The following is a 27,713-nucleotide window of genomic DNA, read 5'->3' on the forward strand; positions in this document are numbered from 1 at the left end:
CGTGTTCTGTATGGAAGATGGCATTCCTATCCATGAACAACATGCCGATATTGTCAAGGTACCTATCAAATGAGGTAGGGTTTGCCGGATAGCTCCACATCCACAGTCACTGTGTATACAGTCACAGGTAATGCAGTATGGCATAAGGAAGATGCCTACCAGAGACTCTATGGTGGAGCACCATAAGAAGGATGGAAGCAAGACAGTCGCAAACTGATGTGACCTGAAGGCTTCATGTGAATTGTTCTGTTATTTCTTGGATGTGTCGACAATTTATAGAGACCAAAACAGTGTCCTGAAGACTGGGGCAGGGCCGACCATTATAGGGATGGGCAAAATTATGTGAACACCTGAACTTATTAGGGAATGGTTTATCAACAAGGGGTTGGACCCTCATTTGCCCGTAATACAGCTGCGATTGTTCTTGGTATTCTGGCATATAATGATTGTATAGTCTCCAGTGGAATTTTATGCCACTCTTCTATCTGAACGTCTACTAACTCCTGTGGTGATGAGGCAGGCAGAAATCTGCTCCAGAGTCTGCACTCCGATACCACCCACAGGGGTTTGATAATGTTCGAATCCGGACTTTGCTGGCCAGGGAAGACGCTGCAGTCCAGTTACATGATCCTCATACCACGATTGTACTGTCCTGGCTGTGTGAATGGGTGCATTATTGTCCTGCAATATGGCACCATTGCTGGGGAACAGAATGTGAATCATGAGGTGCACCTGATCACCTAAAATGTTCACATAATCATTGGCTGTGACACGGCCTTTGAGATTAAAGATAGGACCAGCAGAATACGACTGCCCACACCATCACACTTTCACCTCCATGCTTTACCATTGGAATCAAGCAATCAGGACTGTAGGATTCTTTTGGCATTATCCAGACGTAAACCCGGCTGAAAATGCTGACTCATTGGACAATACGACATGTTTCCACTGATCAGCTGTCCAGGATTTATGCTCCTGACACCATGTTTTACACTTCTTTGCATTGGTTGTCATCACTAATGATTTCAGTATAGCAGCTCGTCCATGAATATTCACCTTACAGAGTTCTCGGCAGACAGTGCCGATACTGGGTCTCGAAGATGGCTATTGAGCTCTGCAGCCATTTTAGCCGGCACAGCTTTTTGTTGTTTCGACACAATTCGTATTAGCGTATGACAATCTCTGTCATTTATTTTTGATTTGCGCCCACTATTAGGTTTACAAGATGATGTCTTTCCATGCTTTGTGTAGGCTGTCATGACTGTTTGAAACAGTTGCTCTTGAAACATTCAGAAGTTGGCTGTCTTGGTTACTGATGCTCCAGCTAATCGGACCCCCATAATGTGCACTCTTTGGAACTCATTTATGTCCTTCATTGCACCTCAGCCTCGACCTCTGAATACAAATATGAACTGTGCAAAACTCATAAACAACCTGCACTGATGCCTAGTCTGTACCACACACATACAGTCCAGTGCAGCATGTGCCTTACCTGCGTTGTTGACTGCCAAACACAACCATCCCATTATTACCACTGTTCACATTATTTTGCCTATCCCCTGTATGACATCAAAAAGAGGGTGCAGTGATACCACCATAGTACTGCATGGAAACTCGCATCTGATCTCTCAGCATCCACTGGACAGGTTGTATCGAGACAAATGGTATACAGAAGGCTTCGGCAGAGTAGCCTTCATTGTCAGAGACCTTCTACTTGTGTACCTCTGATGCATCTTTATAGAAGTAAACATCTAGAGTGGTCATCAACATGCCACCTGGACAGTTGAACATTGAGCCAGAGTTATTTTTGCAGATGAGTCCTGATTTGGTCTGGAGTAAGATTCTCAACGCATTCCCATCTGGAGGGACCGTGCAACACAATTTTGGAATCCAAGCATGGTGGAAAGACACAAATATGAGGAGGATCCTTAATGGTGTGGACATGGATTATGTTGACCACTGAATCGGCATGGTTTAACTGCTGTCAGGTATTGCAACGAGATCTTGAGACCTCACGTGCGGTTGTTATGAGGTGGTGTGGGCCCAGACTTTGTGTTGATGGACGATAATGCTTGACCTCATAGAGCACAGGTGTTAGAAATGGAAGATACTACATGCACAGCATGGCCTGCAAACTCTCCCAATTTGAATCTCATAGAGCATGTCTGGGATGTGCTAGGGATACAGGTTGCATTATGTCAGCATCCACCAACCACTCTCAAAGACTTACAGGCAGCTCTGCAGTAAGAATGGGTGTTATTGCCTCAACATGAAACTGATTACATCACTCATAGCATGCCCTGACTTTGTCAGGCCTGTATTGCAGCCAGATGTGGTGACAACACCATGCTGAGCAAATTAACCAGTTCCAGAATGTCTGCAAATCTTTTAAGTTGGAAGAAATGAACATGTTTGTCTACCATTATCCATATTGCAGTTGTTTACACTGTTTGTTCTTTACATTGTTTCTACTTTACTGCCTGTTTACAATGATTTGTGGAAAAATAATTGCAACCTTGCAAAACTGTCATTTGTTGCTTTAATTTTGGACACCAGTGTATATTCCTTAATGGGTCTGTGATTTATAACAGTGAATTTCTTATGAACTCACAAACAATACTAGAACTAAAAACGATTTCATTATAGGCTATGCACCACTATCTAGTGTTCAGAATGGAATTTTATGCTTTGGTGCAAAAGTGTGTAACAGGTTGCAGGAGACATAAGGCAGAAAACTGAAAATCTCCAAATATTCGGTATCAAAGAAGAAAGAAACTTCATCATCCACTATTACCATAACATATCAGAATACGTGGCCTCAGGGACTTAAATTCTGCAAAACTTTAATGTTTAATACAAATAGATATCTTTTATTTCCCAGTTTAAAACAGGTTATAGCAGTCTGTCTAAAATTAAAAAAATGCTTTGTTTGAAGAACTGCATTAAAAAACCACAGGTGAGTAGTAAGACACATCCCCCCCCCCCCTTTCAAAGCAGCTTTTTTTCTCCTGATATACTTATGTAAAGTAATCTGTAAGTAGTTCTCTTCATTAGCAGTCTGAATAGATTATCTCCGATCATGAGTTGCTAGAGTACTATACACAAGTAGCCTGTTTCTCAGCTCCCATTTTTATTTACTAATTAAAAAAAAAAAGTGCAAATGACTCCAAGCACTGTAGAACTTAACATCTGAGGTCATCAGTCCCCTAGACTTAGAACTACTGAAACCTAACTAACCTAAGGACATCACACACATACATGCGCGAAGCAGGATTCAAACCTGCGACTGTAGCAGCAGTGCAGTCCCAGACAGAAGCGCCTAGAACCACTCGGCCACAGCAGATGGCAATTCAAACAAAGCAATGTACAGTTTACTCTCCACTATCTATATAATGGCAAATTCAAGACCTCTTTTTAATACAATTATTAGTTGTGTGTAGTTTCATCCTCAAGTACAACATTTTTTATAAATTGAAGGAGTGGCTGCTGAGGTATTCTTTTGCTTTGGTTTTATCTACCAGTAACCACTGTGAATCCCTGAAGAGATACAATGTCCATATGAAAATGACTTTGTTCCAATAGTGTGGTTGTGAATTGCACATTTCATCCTACTCTTGTAATGATCTAAATTATCATTCGGAAGTATATCTATTGGCATGCAAATTTAAAAATCCCGACATCCTTGAAGCAGCTTCTGTAAGATGTTCGGTTGTCAATTTCACATAATTTGCTTATTGCACACTCCTGTAGACTAAATAATCTTTTTAGTCTTTGCAGCATTGCCCTGTAGATTATGCCATAAGACTGTATAGAATGAAAGCATGCTAGTGATCCTGACTGCAGGTCAACACAATGAGAGACACTTATAACCGCAAAGCAGGCAGAAGTGTGTGTGTGTGTGTGTGTGTGTGTGTGTGTGTGTGTGTGTGTGTGTGTGTGTTGTAATTTTATCTATATGCTAGTGCTATCTCAATCTGTTATATATCTGGATGCCCAAGTAATTCACACATGAGCGTCATCCAGAGTAATCTTTTTGATCTTCACTTCTTGTACCTGTAAGTCATTTTGATTTGTGTGGAACTGCATAACAACATTTTCTGTAAGAGATAAAATGTCTGTGAACCACCTGTTCCATTATTCTCCTGGCTGTGTCTAGTATGGATGTATTTGAGCCCTTTATCAATAATGTCATCAGAAAACATTACAGTTTTTGAAGGGTCCTTGAATGTCCTAGGTAAATCATTTATGTAGACTAAGAACGGAAGTGCGCCAAGCACTGAACCTTGTGACACAATAAAGACGTGTACCCAAACACAAGGAATGGAAAGCATGGCTGAGAAATTCGTACAACAACTGCTGAACAAAAATGAGGTCACATGGAAGCATGCTCTGCTCCGAAAAGAGTCCCAAAATGATCCAAACATTTTTTTTTTTTTTCAAAAATTATCACAAGTTACAAAACTTGATGCTATGCTTCAGATCCTGAACCAAAGCAACAATCAAGCCAGTCGATGACTTCAAGTTCACCTCGCCCCAAGAAAGCTCGTCAGGTGAAATCAAACATTAAAACAATGCTGATTTAATGTTCTTATGTGAGAGGCGTCGACCACTGAGAGTTTGTTCTGCAGAGTCAGACAGTTAACTAGGCAATCTACTTGGAAATTTTGAAAAGATTATGTAACAGTGTGTGACAGAAACAGCCTGATTTGTGGCAGTTAGGTGAGTGGTTTTTCCATCATGACAACACCCCTGCCCACACAACCCTGTGTACAACAGTTCTTGACCAAAAATGGTGACACCTATTCCTCACCCCCAACGCTCACCCGACCTTGCCCCATGTCACTCTTTTTGTCTTCTAGAATGGGAAGATGCATGAAAGGAATGTGTTTTGCTCATATTGCTGAGATGCTGTCAAGCATCACTAAAGATGAATTCAAATGTTTTGAAAAACTGAATAACAGATTACACAAGTGTATTAGTGCAAATGGTGAGTACTGAAAGGGGCTGAAGGTTTGTGCATAAATGTGAACAAATAATGTCAAAGACTAGATAAAGTAGCTCAAAATGTTCCATACTTCCACAAGAAATTTAAGCCACCAAGATAGTTTAGTTCATCTGGACATCTTTATCATTTTGCCTTCTAAAGCCTGTTACATTATTTATAAATCTGCGAGTAATACAACAACAACAATGTGAAATGGAATAAATATGTAAAATTGGTAGTATGGAAGACATGGATTAGTTGGAAAAATTGCAGGAAACTGCAGTTTACCTTTTAAATTTAAGAATAGTGCTACCTGATCTACAATACTCTTTCCATCTTTTGACTCATTACCAAACTTGCCTGATGGAAGATGTTTAAAGAATTTGCAATATTCTGTTAGGATCATAATACGTCAATATAAACCATATCAAATGGTAACAAAGACTAAAATTGAAATAGCTGGAAGAATGGTAATGTTCTCACAAAATCCTCTTAGATAAATTTAGAGAACCAGATTTGTGATATACTGTGCAATCACTCTATCTTCATTGTTTATTCTGGATAGGAACCACGAGGATAACATAAGGTATATTAATAAGCATATAGGAGCTCATTAAATCCACATTTTGCTCACTGCACACATGAAACAAGTAGGACACAGAGTAGTTAATAATGGTACAAAGCACACACTGCAACACTCTGTACAGTGGCTTATGGAGTACATGTGGTTGTAATCATAAATGCACCCATACCAATTAAAATTTAATATGTGAAATACATTAATTATTTCAAAAACTTTCTCAAGCACATTTATTATATGAGGTTCATTCAAATGAAACCGGGTCAGTGCATCTACCATTGCCTTACACATAACTGCAGGCACGGTGGCGCCATGTGCACCGTTCGATGTTGCATAGCACCAGTGTGGTTTCACGCCAAAGAGAAGGTGGTCACACAAGTTATTGTCCACTACCGAACATACTGGCAAGTAAGCAGGAACAACGAGGAGTGATTCGATTTTTGGCGGCGGAGGGAGTAGGAGGCCGTGAAATGTATAGATGGATGAAGGATCTGTGTGGTGAGTACAGTCCGAGTCGTTCGAGTTTTGTGGAATGGCACAAAAAATTCCTACAGGGGCGCGAGTCACTGGAAGACTATGGTCGTTCTGGACAGGCTCATTGTGTTACAACACGGGAAATGGTTGCAGACATGAATGCTTTAGACTTTGAGAACTGCATAATCACTGTGGACGAGATCCATCGGTTACCGGTTATCAGCATCAGCACCCACCCTCATCCCCCCCCCCCCAAGCAGCCTACTAGCTTCTTCAAGGATGGAATCTACTGGCTAGTGTCACAATGGGATAAATGTCTGAACAGTTTTGGCGACTATTTTTGAGTATGTGTTCTGTGTACAATTACATTTTTGAGTTAATAAAATCATTACCTTTACTTTACACTAGTGACCAGCTTTCATTTGAATGCCCCTTATAAATAACTGTCACAGAACAGTTATATAATGAAATGTTGGTTACAAATTGCAAAAAATTTTCATAAAGCATTATGAACCTATCACAAAATAATGTTTATATGGTAATGAAAGTTCAACAGAATGCAAATAATTTAGAAGTAAATAGGTGAATTCACTGAATGGTGGGCATGTAGAGTCACCGACAGGCACAAAAAAAAAAAAAAGAATGAAAACTTTGCTTGCTTTCAGATGAATTCTATTACAAGTTAGAGCATGTAGGCGCACCTGCAAACGCCAGGGCCACTACATGCATTCTAGCCCATAAAAGGATCCGTCCAGAAGCTAGCAAAGTTTTCATTCTTTTTTTGATGACTCAAGTCTGCCATTGTTCGGCAAGTTGCCCCTTTTACTCCTAAATTATTTACAAAATAATGTTTTACAACATTCAGCAACAAATCACCACACACTCTCATTCAAATGTGGACTATATTCAGGAAGAATGACTACTACTATCTTTACAACAATAAAACATTAAACCTTTATTGTATGCAGACTAATGAGCATTTATCATCATTGTTACCATAATGACAGACTTTAGACAGTACAAAGCTTTCCTCATTTATCTCAATACGAAAGCAGCAACCTTTTATTTGTCACTAAGTACAGTCTGTATCCAATGATTATGTAAATCTTACAGCAAGTTAACGGTTCTAGAATTAGAAGCATTTTGCATTATTCAAATCTGATGTTTAATTTAGAACTCTGAAGCAGTGCTAGTCAAAGTTGCATCGATTTCTTATAGCTGCCAACACTGCTTGTAATGCGTAGTTTTAATTACTGATGCATATATATGCCTTGCAGTTGCTTAAACACTGTTAAGCAATTTACTGATCTATGACTGTGTGGTTCAACCCAACTCTTGAAAGAACACAAAGAGTACTAAAAAAACCACAACAATAATGAATTAGTCTTGAGGATATGCAGTTTGTTTATTGGTAATTCATTTGTTTTACATTTAATACTGAAACTTCTGCGATCGAAGTGTCATCAGCAGTACCTGAATCAGTATAACTGGACAGTCCTTCCACTCCTTTGTCCTATACTAATAACCAATTCCTAGTACTTGTTTCCATGGTCAATAAATAAATACAATACATAAAACTATCACAGGTCATGCACATTTATTCAGGCAGCAAAATAATTTAAAAATGCCTGTTACAAACAAAATAACAAACAACTTTCACTTATTGATATAATGCTCCGTAACACACAGATTTCTTAAATTGTGCAATGGCTACAGAGAAGTACAAAATGGCAATAGAATCTATATTAAACTCTCTCTCTCTCTCTCTCTCTCTCTCTCTCTCTCTCTCTCTCTCTCTCTCTCGCACACACACACACACACACACACACACACACACACACACACACACACACACAGAGAGAGTTACTTCCACTTACTTTCAAACTTAATTACACTTGCAAATTTGGAAATATAAAATGATCTTTACTCCAACTGTATACGCTTTCAACATTAAGAGATGGGCACACAATTAAAGCTCCATCTGTGATTATAATTTTTTCAGTATTTAATATTACAACACACAAATGAAGCACTTTCCTGAACTACTGTAATCCAATAAGCACACAAGAGACTCCAGTAGTAGGACAATACATCTGTCAACCACAACTTCACTGAACAAATCTTTATAAGACATCATACGGAATAAGGTACACAATACACATTAACTCATAATTGTTAAATAAAATTGGTACATGTCAAAGTAGAGCATTCAGAGATATATTATGTTTTTACACTTTTTATATTACATAAAAATATATTTTTAAGAAACTGTGTTCATTGCTAGTAAATACAAGATATTACTACTAAACAATATCATGGTCAATAAAGAACATGCAAACACTTTTACACATTCATTTGCAAACTATACATCTGAGAAAACAGCCAGTACAGCACAATATTACTGATATAAATTCTCATCATAGAGAGAACACAGGATGCAGCTCTCTTATCACCACATTCCTGTCCAGTGGTAACATATGCAGCAAGCTCTCACTAATGAAGAACTTTATTAAAATATATTTGCACATTTAAATATATGATAATCACATATTAAAACTTTTTTCTTTTTCTTTTTTTTTTTGGTATTGTGTGACTGACAGTACTGAGACTATTAGGTTACCAAGCTTTACAATTTCTTTCACTGCTGCAACCACAGCTCTCAGTACTGCTTAGAGAGTGTTTATTTCAAACAGAACTGCAGAATTACAACCTTTAACTACAACAGTAAAGATGACATGAGGGATTCTCCAACTGCCAATGGTCCCCACTTTCATAAATAACCACAGTCCGTGAGATCTGCTGCACAACAAATTCAAAATATCAGTCAATCTTCACAGCAGCATAAATCTTCCGAATAAATGCATATGCTGCAAAAAAACCGATAGTTCCAGTAAGAAGCCAAAATGTTATCACCATAATAGCTGTGTAGCCGAAATATAACAATGTGGGAATGAACTCTGTTATTTCCAGCTTGCTGACAAAATAAAATACTGAATATGCAAAGACATATATTGCTGACCCTCCTGAAACTACAAAACTTCTCCACCACCAATGGTAATCCTGAAAAAAGAAAATGCACCAGTTACAAATAAAAGTCTTTGGCAGGCTGTACAGTAAACCAACAGATGGAGAACCAACTAACAGAAAACCAACTGACTTGCAGCATGTGTACATAAAAATATCTGGAGATCATAGACACTGTCCACGTGTGTGTGTGTGTGTGTGTGTGTGTGTGTGTGTGTGTGTGGTGTGTGTGTTACTCTGTATTAAATACTACACAAGTAATTTAAAAAATTGGCATGACAATCCACGGTCTGTGTGTGTGTGTGTGTGTGTGTGTGTGTGTGTGTGTGTGTGTGTGTGTTACTCTGTATTAAATACTACACAAGTAATTTAAAAAATTGGCATGACAATCCATGCACCCATGATGTTGAACATGTAATTTCTTTTTAAACAGCATACTATACTATGACAGTTACAGCATACATTTCTGAAAGGTTACATCTCGAACTACAGTGACTCTATCAGAGTACATACTCTGAATCAACATACACATTTATTAACAGTGAATATAGTCTTCCAAAAAGATTAACTAGTGTTCCTGCTTATATTAAATTCTTTCCTGTGTTTTCCTGCAGTTTAGGTATCAGGTAATAAACTAATACTTTACTGATTTTCTTAAAAGAAAAATGCACTGCTTACCTCACCACACAGCTGGAAGTACACCATTACAATTGATATCTGGGAGCATGATATCACCAAGATAATGAACACAAGGAACAGGAAACCAAACAGATAGTAGAATTGATTTTCCCAAATTGCAGAGAATATGAAAAACAGCTCAATAAATACAGCTCCAAATGGCAGTACACCTGCCATTAAAGTGCTGAAAACAAAGGAATAACAAAAAGTTGCTTATTTATGAATACTCCAAACTTCAATTCTAATCACTAACAAGACTCTCATTCTCTTCATTCTAATTAAAAGCCGTTTTCTGTTGTGGAACAGCACACTGACTTCACAGTCATTTATGGAGGAGGAGGGGGAGGGGGAGACTGAAGTTCTACTGGACATGAATAGGTGCGATATCTATTAAGAGACGGACAAACATGACAGTGTTCACATTGAATGACTTCAGAAAATTCTAGGAAACCAAACTCCAGTTAGCTGAAGCAGGTTTCATTGGTTGGTTGGCTAGCTGGTTGGATGGCTGAATAGTTGGTGTATTAGTCACACATTCCATGGGCCACTTTAATAATATATTATAATCATGTGAAATGAGTACATTTACAGGTTAATAAATTAATTTGTGTTTAAATATTGCAAACCATTTACAGATGAGTTCACAAAATACATAAAAATATTTTAAACGGAATTATAAAACTTCATAGTACATAAAGTAGCGATGGCTGAAAATTTATTGCCAGCTGCGTTTTGCAGGAGCCAGTAACATTACAGAGTTTATAGGACTGCTCATGAAGATTATGGACACTTGTGAGTGTAACTGCGAGAGTTAGAACTTATGAAGCATGCACCCCTCTGAAAACAGCAAGATATATTTGGATATCACACAACTCAGTATAATGACTTTCCAGTTCGGCAGCCTGATCATTTGGTCAACAACAACTGTACAATTGCGAGATTCAGACCAAACCACAATTTTAGTAACTATTTTTTGTTCTACTGTGATCATTTGTTTGTTTATAGAAAACCAAAAATTAATACAATGAACTTCACAGTTCACAATAAGATTTTATCAGCCTTCAAAATAGCACTTGTGGTTTCTGTACCACTCAACGTCCTGTTCACAGTCCTTCCAATTCAATTACCATCTGCATCTGGCAAAGCAGGGTGTCTTTGAGCTGAGTAAGAAGTCCTCCATTTTCTGCCACCATCTCCCATTCATCACACATTGACAGAGGTCCTTGGCACGAAGTCAGGCTAGTTTTCTTGCATGGTCCATTTCATTTGCAACCGTATGTTTTCAATGGGCTGAGGTTCGGTGCAGGAGGAGGTTAGCTGAGAAGAGAAATCTCATTCTCTTCTCCAAACCACTCCTGCACTGCATCTGTTACATGTATTGGAGACTGATCCTGCCGGAAACAGATTAATCCCTCAAGGTATATCTGTCACAAAGATGAGATCATAACATTATCCATAATATGAGTATATTGAGCAGCATTAAGTCTGACATTTATCTTTAAGTGTTTCAACACCAAGGGAACACTTCCAGCACCAAACTGTCACCGACATAAAGCCGCTGCAAAATTATTCGGAGATATATCTGAGATCACAACAGACACATCAGTCACTGTGGAAAATACTGATTTGTCAGAAAATATCACATTCCACTAGTCATTTACTGTTCACATCTAACACAATCACCATTAAGTTCCATGTAAAAGCAACTTTCTTCAGCTATATCTTGCTTTTCACCACTATCATCATTCTTTCACTATTGATGGCCAATCCTCTTCAGGACAAAACACGCTCTTCTGGAACCATAACTGCCTGCACCTCTTTACTTTTTACTGATAAAATTTGTGCCAACAAATAACATCTAGCCACAACAGAAAGAAGAGAGGGCACTAGTCACAGACCTTATGCTCGAACATGCGTTTTGAACTTAGTGCTCAAAGTATATTTGGGTGATACCTTATTTCATCATTTCACATCTGCTGACATGACGTGGGTGACCTCTTGTTTCATCATGTCATGCCTGCTGATGCAACCATTTCTTGCAAATGCCTAAATACAAACGTCTATGTCCAACTAGCAATTCACTTATTGCTGCAAGTAATGTCTTCCCAACCCACAAAAAAAAGAAATAATGCATGAGGGCCATTTTGAGATCCTGGCAGTGGCTGTTTGTGTGTATGAAATAAGCCTGAGCAATATTATAAGGATACACTAGTGCAACCTTCCGGAAGTTATTTGAGGGGGCGTACATTAGGAAACATGAGTTCTATCAGAATACTTTCAGTGTGACAGGAAGGTAAGTTTTCTGGTAAACAGCAATTTGCATTACTTTCTTAAAACTGCCAGAGTGACCTTTTGGATTAAATGGTCCTGGCTCAACTGTCTGGAAAACAAACATGAGTAAGTTGCTAAGTGAAGTACCGCACAAACAGTATATAGATTAAGTAACTAACTTTCAAAGCATGGTAAAAGAAACCCATTGATGGAATACACTCACAAATAATACCACACACATTAAATTTTATCTGTACATGCCGAGTATGTAACGTGGTCACAAAGATGTCAACCTCTCTAACATATAGAATCAGTCATAGATTTAATGAAACTGCTGCAGTCATTACTCTGCTAATAACTATCACTGACAATGAAAAGAGGCAAGACAGCAAGTAAATAGGCACAACCGAGTAGACAGACATATGAACTGATTTTATTAAGTGGATCTACGCATTCTTTGTTGGAGTGTCTACAATAAGAAATAGTGCAGATAATGAGCTAATGGAGGATCAGTGGATAACATAAAAATACAAGCAAGGGTTCCATGAATGCATAAGCCTGAAGATAATAACATGTGGTATCATATTGACATCCAGGAAATAACTGAAATCAAATGCAAGGACCCATAAAAATTAGAAATGAGAAATTCTCACAATTTTAATTATGAGGGTAATCCCAAAAGTAAGGTTTCCTATTTTTTTATAAGCGTAGAACTCTGTTTGTGTGGCAGTTGATCACACTGTTATGAAGAGTGCTTCACACGCTTTGTGTTAACATGCACACGCCGCGCTGAGGTGCTCAGTCTTGGCTTGGCAGCCATTGAGAATGGAGCACCCGTTGGATGTCACCGCCAAGTGCGATTTGCACACAGTTATTTGGTTTTTGAACGCAAAGGGCACTGCATCGATTGAAATCGATCGCCAATTGACTGAAGTGTATGGTGAGTCGTGCATGGATGTCAAAAATTCGTAAGTGATGTAGAGAGTTTGTAGTTGGTCAGACCGAAATTCAAGGCGAACAAAGGAGCAGGAGACCATCAATTTCTGAGGAGACAGTGTTGAAGGTTGAGCAAAGCATGCATGAAGATCAGCGGATCAGGATGATCTCTGCACGTTGGTTACTGGGGTTCCTGAAGCACCACTCACAGAATTTTAAGGGAAACATTGAACTACCGGAAGGTGTGTGCAAGATTGGTGCCACGCATGCTGACTGAGGACCACATGCAGCAAACGAGTTGATGCTTCCCGCGCATTTCTTCACTGCCTTGCAGCCGAACAGGACAACTTTCTGGACTCAATTGTCGCGGGTGACGAAACCTGGGCATACAACTTTACACCCGAGACCAAACAACAATCACGCCAGTGGCGGCATCCTTCTTTGCCAAAGCCGCAGAAATTCAAACAAACACAGTACGCCGGTAAAGTCATGACAACAGCTTTTTGGGATCAGAAAGGGGTATTGTTGGTCGACTTTATGCCCATTGGGAGCACAATTAATGCTGACAGGTACTGTGAGACTCTGAAAAAACTCAAACGTGTAATTCACAACCGGAGAAGAGGAATGTTGAACAAAGGCATACACATTCTCCTTGACAATGCTCGCCCACACATCGCTCAGCAAAACCGTTGCTCTCCTGCAACAGTTTCAATGGAACATAATCACCCAGCCACCCTATAGTCTTGACTTGGCACCCAGTGACTATCATCTGTTCCCTAAGTTAAAAACAACATTTGGCCGGAAAGCGATTCAGCTCCGACGACGAGGTGAAAGAAAAAGTTCATAACTTCCTGAACAGCATGGCAGTAAGTTGGTATGACATGGACATACAAAAACTGCCACAGCGTCTATAAAATTGCATCGACAGAATTGGTGATTATGTCAAAAAATAGCTAAATTTTCAAGCCGTAAACTGATGTAAACCATTGTAGAAATAAACATGTCTGTGTACTTATAAAAAAATAGGAGACCTTACTTTGGGATTACCCTCATTTTTAAATGCATTTTATTACCTTTAGAGCTAACCAGAACTTTTTAATTTACTATTCTGTTAACACCTCTATTCCATAACACTAAGACATATGCAAGACAGTTGAAAGTTTACCGCAAAATGTATGCAAATGCACTGAATGAAATAAGATACATTACATATTACTCAAAACATAGGCAAAATGGCAAAATAAGTATTTACTTGTCACTAAAAAAATCATTAAGTCATTGATCACTCACCACAGGAAAGGATTCATGTACCAAAGTTGATCTGGGACTTGACGTGGAATCTGATTTGTCCGTACTGGATGCTGGAAAGGCTGTTTGCGAAACCCAAAGTAATAACCCAAGTATACAAGTGGTAAGGAAATGCCAAACCACATGCATAACAGTGACACCATTGTGGAGAATGGTACTGCACCACTGGAATGTTTCCCCCAGATAAAAAAGTTTAAGAAGAAACAAACTCCAAAAACAATTGCTGGATAAAAAGTGGCAGTCTGAAACAGAACAAAACAGTATGTGCTGAAAGCTGATACTTACACTATCAGTACAGAAAACATAATGTACAAGAAACCAATGAGCACAAAAAAGGCAAAATAGAAAGATTAGGATTTAATGACCACACCAAGACACTTATTAGAGACAGAACAAGCTGGGACAGCAAAAGAAGGGGAAAGAAAACTCCTATTGTCATGTGACATAGTATGACTCATTCTTCCCATCTTATGTTTTTCTACCCCCTTAAAAAACCAATTTTTTGCTAATTTTTATCTTGTCTTCAATACATTTAAATCTTTTACACTCAATTGTTCAGGCTATCATTTTGTTTGTCCTGTTTACAGTGATGTAATTAGTTTTCACTTAGACATACACAACCTGAAAATATAATTAATTGATGACAGCATTACAGTTCACAATATGTAAAACCTGTGAGTTAACCAATACACTTGAGAAAGGTGACCAACATCAACAGAATATCTGTTGATAAAATACTCTGAATTATCAAAAACTAATTGACTGAAGAGATAATTAGCATTCAAGTTCACAACCATCCCAGATTTCATCATAACCATTCTTAGAGTCGGAACTTCGACTAATTTTTTGTTACTTTAATTTTTCTGTACAATATGACAGATAACCTTCATCAATTAACTAACTCATTAATAATTTCATGTAATTTACCCTAATTTCTATAAGTAAAAGGCAATGTCCCAACTGACTGACTGACTGACTCACTCACTCACTGAAACATCGTCCCCAGCCCAGACCACTAAGGATAGAAACTTTAAATTTGCAGAAGGTGTTTACCTTATCCTGCAACAGTTGTTTAAAAATGCATTTTTTAAATTTCCATGTTTATGGGGGTGAAATAGGAAATGAAAGGCTTTTGAAAGTAGGTTGTTATTAAGGCAATTTTTAAGGAAGACCTATGAAAACTGGTATCTGGTTCCTTAATGAGAAATAAAGAAACACAAGTTTCAGCAGTTTTGGAAATTTAACCCCTACGCTGGTGAAATAGTGGGTAAAAGACTTTTTTTGTCAGTAAATCATTATTAAAGAACTGCTTAAGTATTTTAAAAGCAACACTGATGACAACTGTTATTTGACAGAGTGGGGGAGAGTGGGGGGAGAGTGGGGGAGAGTGGGGGAGAGTGGGGGAGAGTGGGGGAGAGTGGGGGAGAGTGGGGGAGAGTGGGGGAGAGTGGGGGAGAGTGGGGGAGAGTGGGGGAGAGTGGGGGAGAGTGGGGGAGAGTGGGGGAGAGTGGGGGAGAGTGGGGGAGAGTGGGGGAGAGTGGGGGAGAGTGGGGGAGAGTGGGGGAGAGTGGGGGAGAGTGGGGGAGAGTGGGGGAGAGTGGGGGAGAGTGGGGGAGAGTGGGGGAGAGTGGGGGAGAGTGGGGGAGAGTGGGGGAGAGTGGGGGAGAGTGGGGGAGAGTGGGGGAGAGTGGGGGAGAGTGGGGGAGAGTGGGGGAGAGTGGGGGAGAGTGGGGGAGAGTGGGGGAGAGTGGGGGAGAGTGGGGGAGAGTGGGGGAGAGTGGGGGAGAGTGGGGGAGAGTGGGGGAGAGTGGGGGAGAGTGGGGGAGAGTGGGGGAGAGTGGGGGAGAGTGGGGGAGAGTGGGGGAGAGTGGGGGAGAGTGGGGGAGAGTGGGGGAGAGTGGGGGAGAGTGGGGGAGAGTGGGGGAGAGTGGGGGAGAGTGGGGGAGAGTGGGGGAGAGTGGGGGAGAGTGGGGGAGAGTGGGGGAGAGTGGGGGAGAGTGGGGGAGAGTGGGGGAGAGTGGGGGAGAGTGGGGGAGAGTGGGGGAGAGTGGGGGAGAGTGGGGGAGAGTGGGGGAGAGTGGGGGAGAGTGGGGGAGAGTGGGGGAGAGTGGGGGAGAGTGGGGGAGAGTGGGGGAGAGTGGGGGGAGAGTGGGGGAGAGTGGGGGAGAGTGGGGGAGAGTGGGGGAGAGTGGGGGAGAGTGGGGGAGAGTGGGGGAGAGTGGGGGAGAGTGGGGGAGAGTGGGGGAGAGTGGGGGAGAGTGGGGGAGAGTGGGGGAGAGTGGGGGAGAGTGGGGGAGAGTGGGGGAGAGTGGGGGAGAGTGGGGGAGAGTGGGGGAGAGTGGGGGAGAGTGGGGGAGAGTGGGGGAGAGTGGGGGAGAGTGGGGGAGAGTGGGGGAGAGTGGGGGAGAGTGGGGGAGAGTGGGGGAGAGTGGGGGAGAGTGGGGGAGAGTGGGGGAGAGTGGGGGAGAGTGGGGGAGAGTGGGGGAGAGTGGGGGAGAGTGGGGGAGAGTGGGGGAGAGTGGGGGAGAGTGGGGGAGAGTGGGGGAGAGTGGGGGAGAGTGGGGGAGAGTGGGGGAGAGTGGGGGAGAGTGGGGGAGAGTGGGGGAGAGTGGGGGAGAGTGGGGGAGAGTGGGGGAGAGTGGGGGAGAGTGGGGGAGAGTGGGGGAGAGTGGGGGAGAGTGGGGGAGAGTGGGGGAGAGTGGGGGAGAGTGGGGGAGAGTGGGGGAGAGTGGGGGAGAGTGGGGGAGAGTGGGGGAGAGTGGGGGAGAGTGGGGAGAGTGGGGGAGAGTGGGGGAGAGTGGGGGAGAGTGGGGGAGAGTGGGGGAGAGTGGGGGAGAGTGGGGGAGAGTGGGGGAGAGTGGGGGAGAGTGGGGGAGAGTGGGGGAGAGTGGGGGAGAGTGGGGGAGAGTGGGGGAGAGTGGGGGAGAGTGGGGGAGAGTGGGGGAGAGTGGGGGAGAGTGGGGGAGAGTGGGGGAGAGTGGGGGAGAGTGGGGGAGAGTGGGGGAGAGTGGGGGAGAGTGGGGGAGAGTGGGGGAGAGTGGGGGAGAGTGGGGGAGAGTGGGGGAGAGTGGGGGAGAGTGGGGGAGAGTGGGGGAGAGTGGGGGAGAGTGGGGGAGAGTGGGGGAGAGTGGGGGAGAGTGGGGGAGAGTGGGGGAGAGTGGGGGAGAGTGGAGAGTGGAGAGGGAGGAGAAAAGAAAAAAACAGTTTTTAAATGATTTTGGAAAATCAATCCCTTACGGAAGTGAAATAGGGGATGAAAATATTTTATGAAATTAGTTCATTATGAAAGCATTTTCAAAGCTAAATCTATGAAAGTTTCTACTAGGCTTCTTTTGAAATAAAAAATACATGTTTCACTGTTCTTGGAAATTCAACCCGTGAAGCAGCGGGCAATAAGCTAGTGGGCAATATGGCACTGAAACACCTAAGCAAGAGCATCCACTTCGTTGAGCAGTAACAGTGCATATGTATTTTTAAATCTCTAACCAACAACATTTTCTATAAACTAAAATTCCATAGAAATTGTTGTCTATCCAAAACAGTAAAATCTAGCCTACCTGATTTTCAAAGCAGAATGTACTTTATGAAGTAACAATTTAATCTTACACCCATCTTTCAGTAATCCAATGTCACCCAAAATTGGTAGTTCGCAGTTAGAAAGTCCACAAGTAAAACCTATGTCAGGTGCAAAAATATGCGCACTGTCATCTATGGAACTAAGAACTTTAATATTTAATAATTTTCAAGTTATTACTGTAACCTATATTAATGAACATTTTAAGTGAATTATGTTGTAATTAGCTGGAGTATGGAATATTATTTCCATCGAAGCAAGAGCTTGTTGGACAAAGTGATGCTCACTAACTGAATTAGATTAACTACTGAGGGGTAATTCACTATAATAAATTACAACAGAGTACTAAGTGCAAAATGTAACATTTTCAAGCAAATGTGTACTGTATTTTGTGCCACAATAGAATAATTAACTTTTCCACTAGACTGAGATTGTTAGGTAATGTAGGCGCTGGCCTTGTTCAGTGAACCAACAATTTTTCACTGTTAACAAACAGGTCACTGTTATTCCTAATCAAACTTTGCAAGGAATAAATGTTTGTGTTAATGCAAACTAAATGGTGGTGATTTGTACATTTTTATACATTCAGCGTCCCACCCTCATGTAAACTTTCAGCACAGCCGTGATCAAGAGGTGTTACTGAGGAGAGACTACAAGAACCAGGTCAGTGTCCTTTTCAACTGCATCATCGTGACATTTGCCTTAAGCAATTTAGGGAAAGTACCAAAAATCCTAAACCTGTACGGCCAGGCATAGATTTAACTGCCATTCTTCTGAATGCGAGTTAAGTGTCATTGCCGTACAGTACTCAATAATGGTCGTAGCTGGTGAAGGAGGAGCAATTACTGAAGTGTACAGCGTAAGGTAAAGAACTGTCTTGGTAAAATGTTTTATTGTTCCAGGTTCACTTAGCAGACCTCATGTATACAAGTTCTCAAAGTCTTTTGAAGGGTGATAGCCAGTCTAATTAAGACTGAAGACAATTCTAAAAACAGATTTTACTCGCAATACACACAGAGCACAGAAAGCCACAGTTTATTATGTTATATAAACAGCATTTTCTGCCAGGGAATAAAATTGTGCAATAAATGACCCATGAGAACAACGGCTAATTCAGGTAATGTATTCAAAAGGGAATAACAGTGTAACTTAAAAATAAATACTACATTGTCAAGTATTACTTAGGTAAAGTGTAGGGAATGGTAAAAATCTACTATAAATTAATAATACAACATCTCTGACTTTTTACAACATCCTAACATTAAAAATGGAATTGGAGACACTTTTCGAGTAATGTAACATTAAAAAAGGGTTAAATAAGTTTTGCTTAAAATTGTACTCACTGCCTCCCAAAATTACTTGTGGCAACATGCACATTGCCACAACCTGTAAAATGCTGCAATTTCGGCTACATGTTCTAAAATTTTCTTTTAAAAACATGGATAATATGAAAAGATAACTAAAAAATAAGAAAGGGATATGTACAACCTATGACAAAGTTCAGTGAACAGTCCTGTAACATTAACGTAGATGACCTATGAACTACAGTTACCTTACTGTCCTTCGAAATAGTCACCTCCTACAACTATGCACCACTGAGCTCTGCACTTCATGTCCTGGAAACTTTGCATGAAGTCCTCCTTTGTGATGGTGTTCAACAGCCGTGTCACGTTTCGTTGGGTGCCAGGAATATTATCAAATCTCTTTCCTTTCAAAGCGAGTTTGAGTGATGATATTGGCTGTGTGTGGGCAAGCGTTGTTGTGAACAAAAAAACAGGAACTTTGTTGTGCATACTGGGGTCGTAACCTGCGGAGACGTTGCATGAAAAGGGTCAAAATTTCAACGTACTGTGCAGCATTCAGTATTGTTTCGTCAGGTAGAAATTCCTTGTGGATAATTCCTTGACTACTGAAAAAGGTGATAAGCATTGTTTTGATGCATGATTTTTCGGCTCTGACCTTTTTCCAACACGGTGATGTTGGAGAACGCCATTCTATGCTTCACCGCTTCGTTTCAGAGTTGTACCAGAGACACCAGGTTTCATCCTTAGTGAATACGGTTCAGGAAATTGGGTGTCGCATCCATCATTTCACCAAAATCCTGTGAAGCCTCTAAACATGACTGCTTCTGATCATCAGTCAAGTGATGTGGCAGAAGACAATTTTTCTCTTCCCTAACTCCTGGGTAAGGATTTGTCACACAGATTCACGGTTCACCTGCAGTTCATCCGTTATCATGCGCACAGTTAATCAACTGTTGTTCATGATTAATGTCCTCACTTTCTCAATGTTTTCGTCACTGACGGAAGTCGCCGGTCATCCACTATGTGGACTGTCAGAAACACTTTCCCAGTCTCCTTCAAAACGAGTGAACCACTCTTACACACACTTAAATGGACAGTGTTTGATCCCCATAAACACGTACCAGCATTGCATGCATTTCTTTCAGTGTCTTACCAAGCTTAAAACAAAACTTTAAATTGATCCTTTGTTCATTCATTGTCCTGTTCTCAGTTCAGAACCAACGCACTAAAGAAGCACTTCATCCAACAGGTCTAACATGGAACACACAGGGTGCTCAACTGAACTATGCTGGGGGCAGATTACCAACACCGGGGGCTATGCAGGTGCAGTGTTGTGAGTTGCCAGTGTTGCCTGATTGACCGTTCTGACTTCATTCACCAAATTTTATTGTCAGGGGTTGTAGTTTGCTGATGACTTACAGAAAATATGGATGAGTCAGTCACCCAAGTAACATATTAATAACTCCTCCCTAGACTTTGTTGGACATTTCACAGAATCTTCAAAGTCGTGCCACATTTGTCTCATTGTCAACAAAAATAAAACTTAGGTCTACAAATACATCAGACACTACCCTAATGTCAGAAGGTAAAAGTAGTCAACTAAAATGTGGCACACTGTATTTGTACACCACAATCACCATACACTGGAAGGTCCTATCGTTGGAGTAAGAAGCCACGCATTATGCATTCTGTAGACAGGTGAGAAGGACCTCATCCCTTCTGCATGGTTGTAAGGAAATAAGCTACAGCCATGTTTGCTGATTTTGCTAACAGCAGCTTATTGTCCATCACTCCAACGATTCTTTTTCCCAACTAGACATGACTCTGTCCCCCAGAAGTGAGTTCATCACATGTCAGGGCGATGATCCATGAACCACCGTATTACCATTGTTTCTCTCCTTTGCTGCTACATCTGCCAATTTGTTGCTATGAATTACCATGTACCCTGGCAGCCAGCAGGACTACACCTCCTTCCCAAGACACTGTATGTGAGAAAGGCAGTTCTGTACATTCTGCTGTATTGTCTGCTGAGTATAGTATTGTAGAAACAGTAGACCACTAAAGAAGAGGGAGCGGATGAGGAATATTTCAATCCAAATGCTTCTCATTTGCTCCAATGCCCTCGAGGCTACAGGTAATTGCATAATCACAGAAATTCATGTAGTTACGGGAGCTTGAGGACACAATCAGGAAATATCACTGAGCCGAGACTTGTCTGTAAATACAGCTATAATGTACTGGTGCTCATATAAAATTTCTTTAAAAAAATTGTCCTAAAAACATGTGCCAGAGTGCACTTTCTCTTTTACCTCACTACCTCTAAAAATTACTCAAGGCTGCTCCTGTAAATTGGGTGGCAATCAGTCACAATACGGAATATGATTTGGTACTTGACCCACACAAAGTATCTAGTTCAAGCTTCACATACAACCCAAATGGTCTCATTGCTCAGAGACAATTTGAGAAAATTTCTTACATAGCAAGGCTAACAATGGTTTGGTACGCTCAAGACTGAAACATAGAGAATCTTACATGCCTGGCCCACCATTTGCTGCTTGATGGTAAGTGGTAGCCTCTAGCTTCAGCACAGAGACTTGGTATAGGGCTCGTCCTGAAGAACGTGGTCAGAATCAATGGTGTGTAGGTAAGTAGGTCTCTATAATCCATATGCTGTGCAACCATAATCTAGCCAGAATCTCATGAAAACTTTATAAAACTCAAGCAGACAGGCCCTGTATCCTACCCTGTTGTTGTTGTTGTTGTTGTTGTTGTTGTTGTCTTCAGTCCTGAGACTAGTTTGATGCAGCTCTCCATGCTTCTCTATCCTGTGCAAGCTTCTTCATCTCTAAGTACCTACTGCAACCTACATCCTTCTGAATCTATTTAGTGTATTCATCTCTTGGTCTCCCTCTACGATTTTTACCCTCCACGCTGCCCTCCACTGATAAATTTGTGATCCCTTGATGCCTCAACACATGTCCTACCAACCGATCCCTTCTTAAAGTCAAGTTGTGCTACAAACTTCTCTTCTCCCCAATCCTATTCAATACTTCCTCATTAGTTATGTGATCTACCCATCTAATCTTCAGCATTCTTCTGTAGCACCACATTTCAAAAGCTTCTATTCTCTTCTTATCTAACCTATTTATCGTCCACGTTTCATATCCATACATGGCTACACTTCATACAAACACTGTTAGGAAAGACTTCCCGATACTTAAATCTATACTCAATGTTAACAAATTTCTCTTCTTCAGAAATGCTTTCCTTGCCATTGCCAGTCTGCATTTTATATCTTCTCTACTTCGACCATCATCAGTTATTTTGCTCCCTAAATAGCAAAACTCCTTTACTACTTTAAGTGTCTCATTTCCTAATCTAATTCCCTCGGCATCACCTGACTTAATTCGACTACGTTCCATTATCCTCTTATGCTTTTGTTGATATTCATCTTATACCCTCCTTTCAAGACACTATCCATTCCATCCAACTGCTCTTCCAAGTCCTTTGCTGTCTCTGACAGAATTACAATGTCATCGGCGAACCTCAACGTTTTTATTTCTTCTCCATGGATTTTAATACCTACTCCAATTTTTTTTTCCTTCACTGCTTCCTCAATATACAGATTGAATAACATCGGGGAGAGGCTACAACCCTGTCTCACTCCCTTCCCAACCACTGCTTCCCTTTCATGCCCCTTGACTCTTATAACTGCCATCTGGTTTCTGTACAAATTGTAAATAGCCTTTCGCTCCCTGTATTTTACCCCTGCCACCTTCAGAATTTGAAAGAGAGTATTCCAATCAACATTGTCAAAAGCTTTCTCTAAGTCTACAAATGCTAGAAATGTAGGTTTGCCTTTCCTTAATCTAGCTTCTAAGATAAGTCATAGGGTCAGTATTGCCTCACGTGTTCCAACATTTCTATGGAATGATCTTCCCCGAGGTCGGCTTCTATTAGTTTTTCCATTTGTCTGTAAAGAATCCGCGTTAGTATTTTGCAGCCATGACTTATTAAACTGATAGTTTGGTAATTTTCACATCTGTCAACACCTGCTTTCTTTGGGATAGGAATTATTATATTCTTCTTGAAGCCTGAGGGTATTTCACCTGTTTCATACATCTTGCTCACCAGATGGTAGAGTTTTGTCAGGACTGGCTCTCCCAAGACTGTCAGTAGTTCTAATGGAATGTTGTCTACTCCCGGGGCCTTGTTTCGACTCAGGTCTTTCAGTGCTCTGTCAAACTCTTCACACAGTATCGTATCTCCCATTTCATCTTCACCCAAATCCTCTTCCATTTTCATAATATTGTCCCCAAGTACATTGCCCTTGTACAGACCCTCTATATACTCCTTCCACCTTTCTGCTTTCCCTTCTTTGCTTAGAACTGGGTTTCCATCTGAGCTTTTGATATTCGTACAAGTGGTTCTCTTTACTCTGAAGGTCTCTCTAATTTTCCTGTAGGCTGTATCTATCTTACCCCTAGTGAGATAAGCCTCTACATCCTTACATTTGTCCTCTAGCCATGCCTGCTTAGCCATTTTGCACTTCCTGTTGATCTCATTTTTGAGACGTTTGTATTCCTTTTTGCCTGCTTCATTTACTGCATTTTTATATTTTCTCCTTTCATCAATTAAATTTAGTATTTCTTCTGTCACCCAAGGATTTCTACTAGCCCTAGTCTTTTTACCTACTTGATCCTCTGCTGCCTTCACTACTTCATCCCTCAGAGCTACCCATTCTTCTTCTACTGTATTTCTTTCCCCCATTTCTGTCAATTGTTCCCTTATGCTCTCCCTGAAACTCTACAACCTCTGGTGTAGTCAGTTTATCCAGGTCCCATCTACTTAAATTCTCACCTTTTTGCAGTTTCTTCAGTTTTAATCTACAGATCATAACCAATAGATTGTGGTCAGAGTCCACATCTGCTCCTGGAAATGTCTTACAATTTAAAACCTGGTTCCTAAATCTCTGTCTTACCATTATATAATCTATCTGATACCTTTTAGTATCTCCAGGATTCTTCCATGTATACAACCTTCTTTTATGATTCTTGAACCAAGTGTTAGCTATGATTAACTTATGCTCTGTGCAAAATTCTACAAGGCGGCTTCCTCTTTCATTTCTTAGCCCCAATCCATATTCACCTACATTTCCTTCTCTCCCTTTTCCTACTACAGAATTCCAGTTACCCATGACTATTAAATTTTCGTCAGCCTTCACTATCTGAATAATTTCTTTTATTTCATCATACATTTCTTCAATTTCTTCGCCATCTGCAGAGCTAGTTGGCATATAAACTTGTACTACTGTAGTAGGCGTGGGCTTTGTATCTATCTCGGCCACAATAATGTGTTCACTAAGCTGTTTGTAGTAGCTTACCCGCATTCCTATTTTCCTATTCATTATTAAATCTACTCCTGCATTAAATCCTATTTGATTTTGTGTTTGTAACCCTATAGTCACCTGACCAGAAGTCTTGTTCCTCCTTCCACCAAACTTCACTAATTCCCACTATATCTAACTTTAACCTATCCATTTTCCTTTTTAAATTTTCTAACCTACCTGCCCGATTAAGGGATCTGACATTACACGTTCCGATCCGTAGAACGCCAGCTTTCTTTCTCCTGATAACGACATCCTCTTGAGCAGTCCCCGCCCGGAGATCCGAATGGGGGACTATTTTATCTCCGGAATATTTTACCCAAGACGATGCCATCATCATTTAACCATACAGTAAAGCTGCATGCCCTCGGGAAAAATTACGGCCGTAGTTTCCCCTTGCTTTCAGCCGTTAGCAGTACCAGCACAGCAAGGCCATTTTGGTTTGTGTTACAAGGCCAGATCAGTCAATCATCCAGACTGTTGCCCTTGCAACTACTGAAAAGGCTGCTGCCCCTCTTCAGGAACCACACGTTTGTCTGGCCTCTCAACAGATACCCCTCCGTTGTGGTTGCACCTACGGTACGGCTATCTGTATCGCTGAGGCACGCAAGCCTCCCCACCAACGCCAAGGTCCATGGTTCATGGACATCTATAAATAAGTCACATCAAGATATTCACTGCCTTCTAGGTCCTTTAAGTGTGGAATCAAGTATGAGGCTCAGAAACTACAAAACTATGTCCCTCGTTGGCAAGATACCAAAAGATTTTGGGTACAACCCTGGTGTATGATCGCTCCATTTAGTGCCCACTACTGGTGGAGACTGAACAGAGTTAGTCCCATGGAGTGCACAACCAGCTCATTGGTGTCCTAGGTGTGCTACACATAATTGACTCAAGAGGGCACACAAGCACCCTTTTGGAGGTGGAATGTTCCTCAAAGATAATGCTCACAATTCAGTAGTGACGATGTGGTGTATACTCTTCCTAAAGGTACTAGTCACACGCAAGGTGCTGCAGGCAAGTAAGTGAATATGACTGTACTTCTGAATAGTAGGTTTCCGTATCATTTGTTTGTAACAAACTATGGTAGATATGTTAGGAGGCTTTTTCATCTAATGTAAACATCTCCCCCTCCCTATAAAACAAACCTGCTGCCTTGTGTGGTTTTCAATGTTCTAATACAACACATTGCCATCGGTGTGACCATTAGGCCACGTGGCCTGTTCTCGAACTTCCTGAGAGACCAACCATGGTGTTCCTGTGTCCTGTGACATGCTGTGAGCAAATGTGTAAAGGAATTACATTAAACAGCAGCTGTTGTTACATAAAACCATATTTACTGTCACAATTAATTTCAGCCCCTAGGCCAATTTCAAGTAATCAGGAAATGGTTATCACAAAAGAAGTTTACAATCTGTTGTAACGAAAAAGCACCCTTCATATCAGGCTGGACAAATGACATGTTATTTTGTCCAACAGTGCTCCTCATCTTGGATATACTGCATAACTAATTACTAATCACTTGAGAATGGTCTAGAGGTCAAAACAGGTTGTAATAATAAAAAGAGCTGGTTTTTAATAATAACGAGTAACAGGTAATGATGCAGCATGTCCAAGATCAGGAGCATGTTAGATGAAACAACAGTATACAGTTCCCTTTCTATGCCCTTAATGAGGAGAATTTTCTGAACAGCATGGCTACTCACCAGTTTTGGTGAACTAGCCCAATTGTTGCACTGTGGCACATCTATCTGCTATTATAATCTGCAATAATAAACAGTTACTCTTGTCAGACACACAGTTTTTCAAAACAGAGGTTTCCCTCTAGTCCAGCTATTCAAAGTACACCACTGATAAGGTGGAACATGAAAAGCTCCGTATCTGCACAGTGTCAGAGAAGGTGTGCACCACACTTTGGATAACCACTTATGACCAGGCTCAAATCCATTGATACTTCTTTCCTTATCAATCGTGCATGCAGCTGTTGAACCAGTGGCCTATACAACGTCCGACAATATCCCAGTAACATGACATGCTAAACGCCATTGTGGCAACAGCTCTCACTGACGCTGCAACCTTATGTAATTCATATGCTCCTGAGTGTACTTTCACATTATATAACAGCAACATAAAAAATTAAACAATGGATAATCCAGGATGGAATGTAACAGTACCAGAGAAGGAAAGTTGCTACTCACCATATGGCAGAGATGCTGAGTCGCAATAGGCACAGCAAAAAGATTCACACAATTATAGCTTTCGGCCATTAAGTGTAGTTTCAGCTCTCTGAGACTGCAGACGTGTGTGCAAGCTGCGTTTGTGCGCGCGCGCGCGGAAATGCGAGCGCGTTTGTGTGTGTGTGTGTGTGTGTGTGTGTGTGTGTGTGTGTGTGTGTGTGTGTGTGTCTACTGCTGACAAAGGCCTTAATGGCCGAAAGCTATAGTTGTGTGAATCTATTTGCTGTGCTGTGCCTATCGTGAGTCAGCATCTCTGCTATAAGGTGAGTAGCAACTTTCCTTCTCTGGTATTGCAACATCAAAAATTCTCAGCTTGGCATAGAGACATTGATTTTTTTTATAAAAATGATAGATCACTATTCCCTACATAGAGGTGGTGTTGAGATGCAGGTGGCAAATGGAAATACTGAACTTTTGAGCTGAGAACTCTCATGTTTTCAAAACTCATCTAGTGCAGTCCCCATCAATCACTCTTTCCTTCCTGACTGGTAAGTTTCTCCTGCTCTGGGGTTCTGGGCAACTTTTCCAAACTCTCCCAGTTTCCTGCAGTTATTTTTCTTCACCCGTCTTCCTTCACCTTCACACTTTGTCAGGAGGAGGAGCCACTGGTTCCAAAAGCTTGCAAATTTCAATACCTTTATGTGTGTTTTCTCCTGCCACTGCTTGTTGAGCAGATTTTTTATCTACACAATTACATCAAAGTATATTTTCTGGTGCAACTTGCAATGTGTAAGGCAACAATATTAAAACTAGGGAAAAAAGGTTATTCTTGAAGTTATGTGGAACCAGCCAGCATAAGCCTTAAACAAGCAAAGTTTGATAATGTGAACGAGTTTTTAAGTAAATTAAGGATAACTGATGGACATTAGGTGAAGCTATTTTACAATAAAAATTCCCTCCCTCCCCCAAACTAAGGTACTGACCCATACTTCTATAACTATAGCTCGTGTCACATAC

At 41.0% G+C, this 27,713-nt stretch overlaps 1 protein-coding gene across 1 annotated transcript in view; it reads right to left on the reverse strand.

The window, feature by feature from the left end:
* Positions 1–6,968: 6,968 nt before the first annotated feature.
* LOC126190913 (transmembrane 9 superfamily member 4) overlaps positions 6,969–27,713 on the reverse strand; it is a 59,897-nt gene continuing 39,152 nt past the window's right edge. Inside the window, exons 8-10 of the mRNA XM_049931543.1 lie at positions 14,238–14,497; positions 9,741–9,924; positions 6,969–9,098 (exon numbers count right to left, since the gene is read on the reverse strand). Coding sequence (XP_049787500.1) covers positions 8,859–9,098; positions 9,741–9,924; positions 14,238–14,497 — 684 coding nt within the window. The 3' untranslated portion in view covers positions 6,969–8,858. The remainder of the gene's footprint in view (positions 9,099–9,740; positions 9,925–14,237; positions 14,498–27,713) is intronic.

Source organism: Schistocerca cancellata, chromosome 6 (assembly GCF_023864275.1).
Source record: "Schistocerca cancellata isolate TAMUIC-IGC-003103 chromosome 6, iqSchCanc2.1, whole genome shotgun sequence".
Lineage (NCBI taxonomy): Eukaryota > Metazoa > Arthropoda > Insecta > Orthoptera > Acrididae > Schistocerca > Schistocerca cancellata.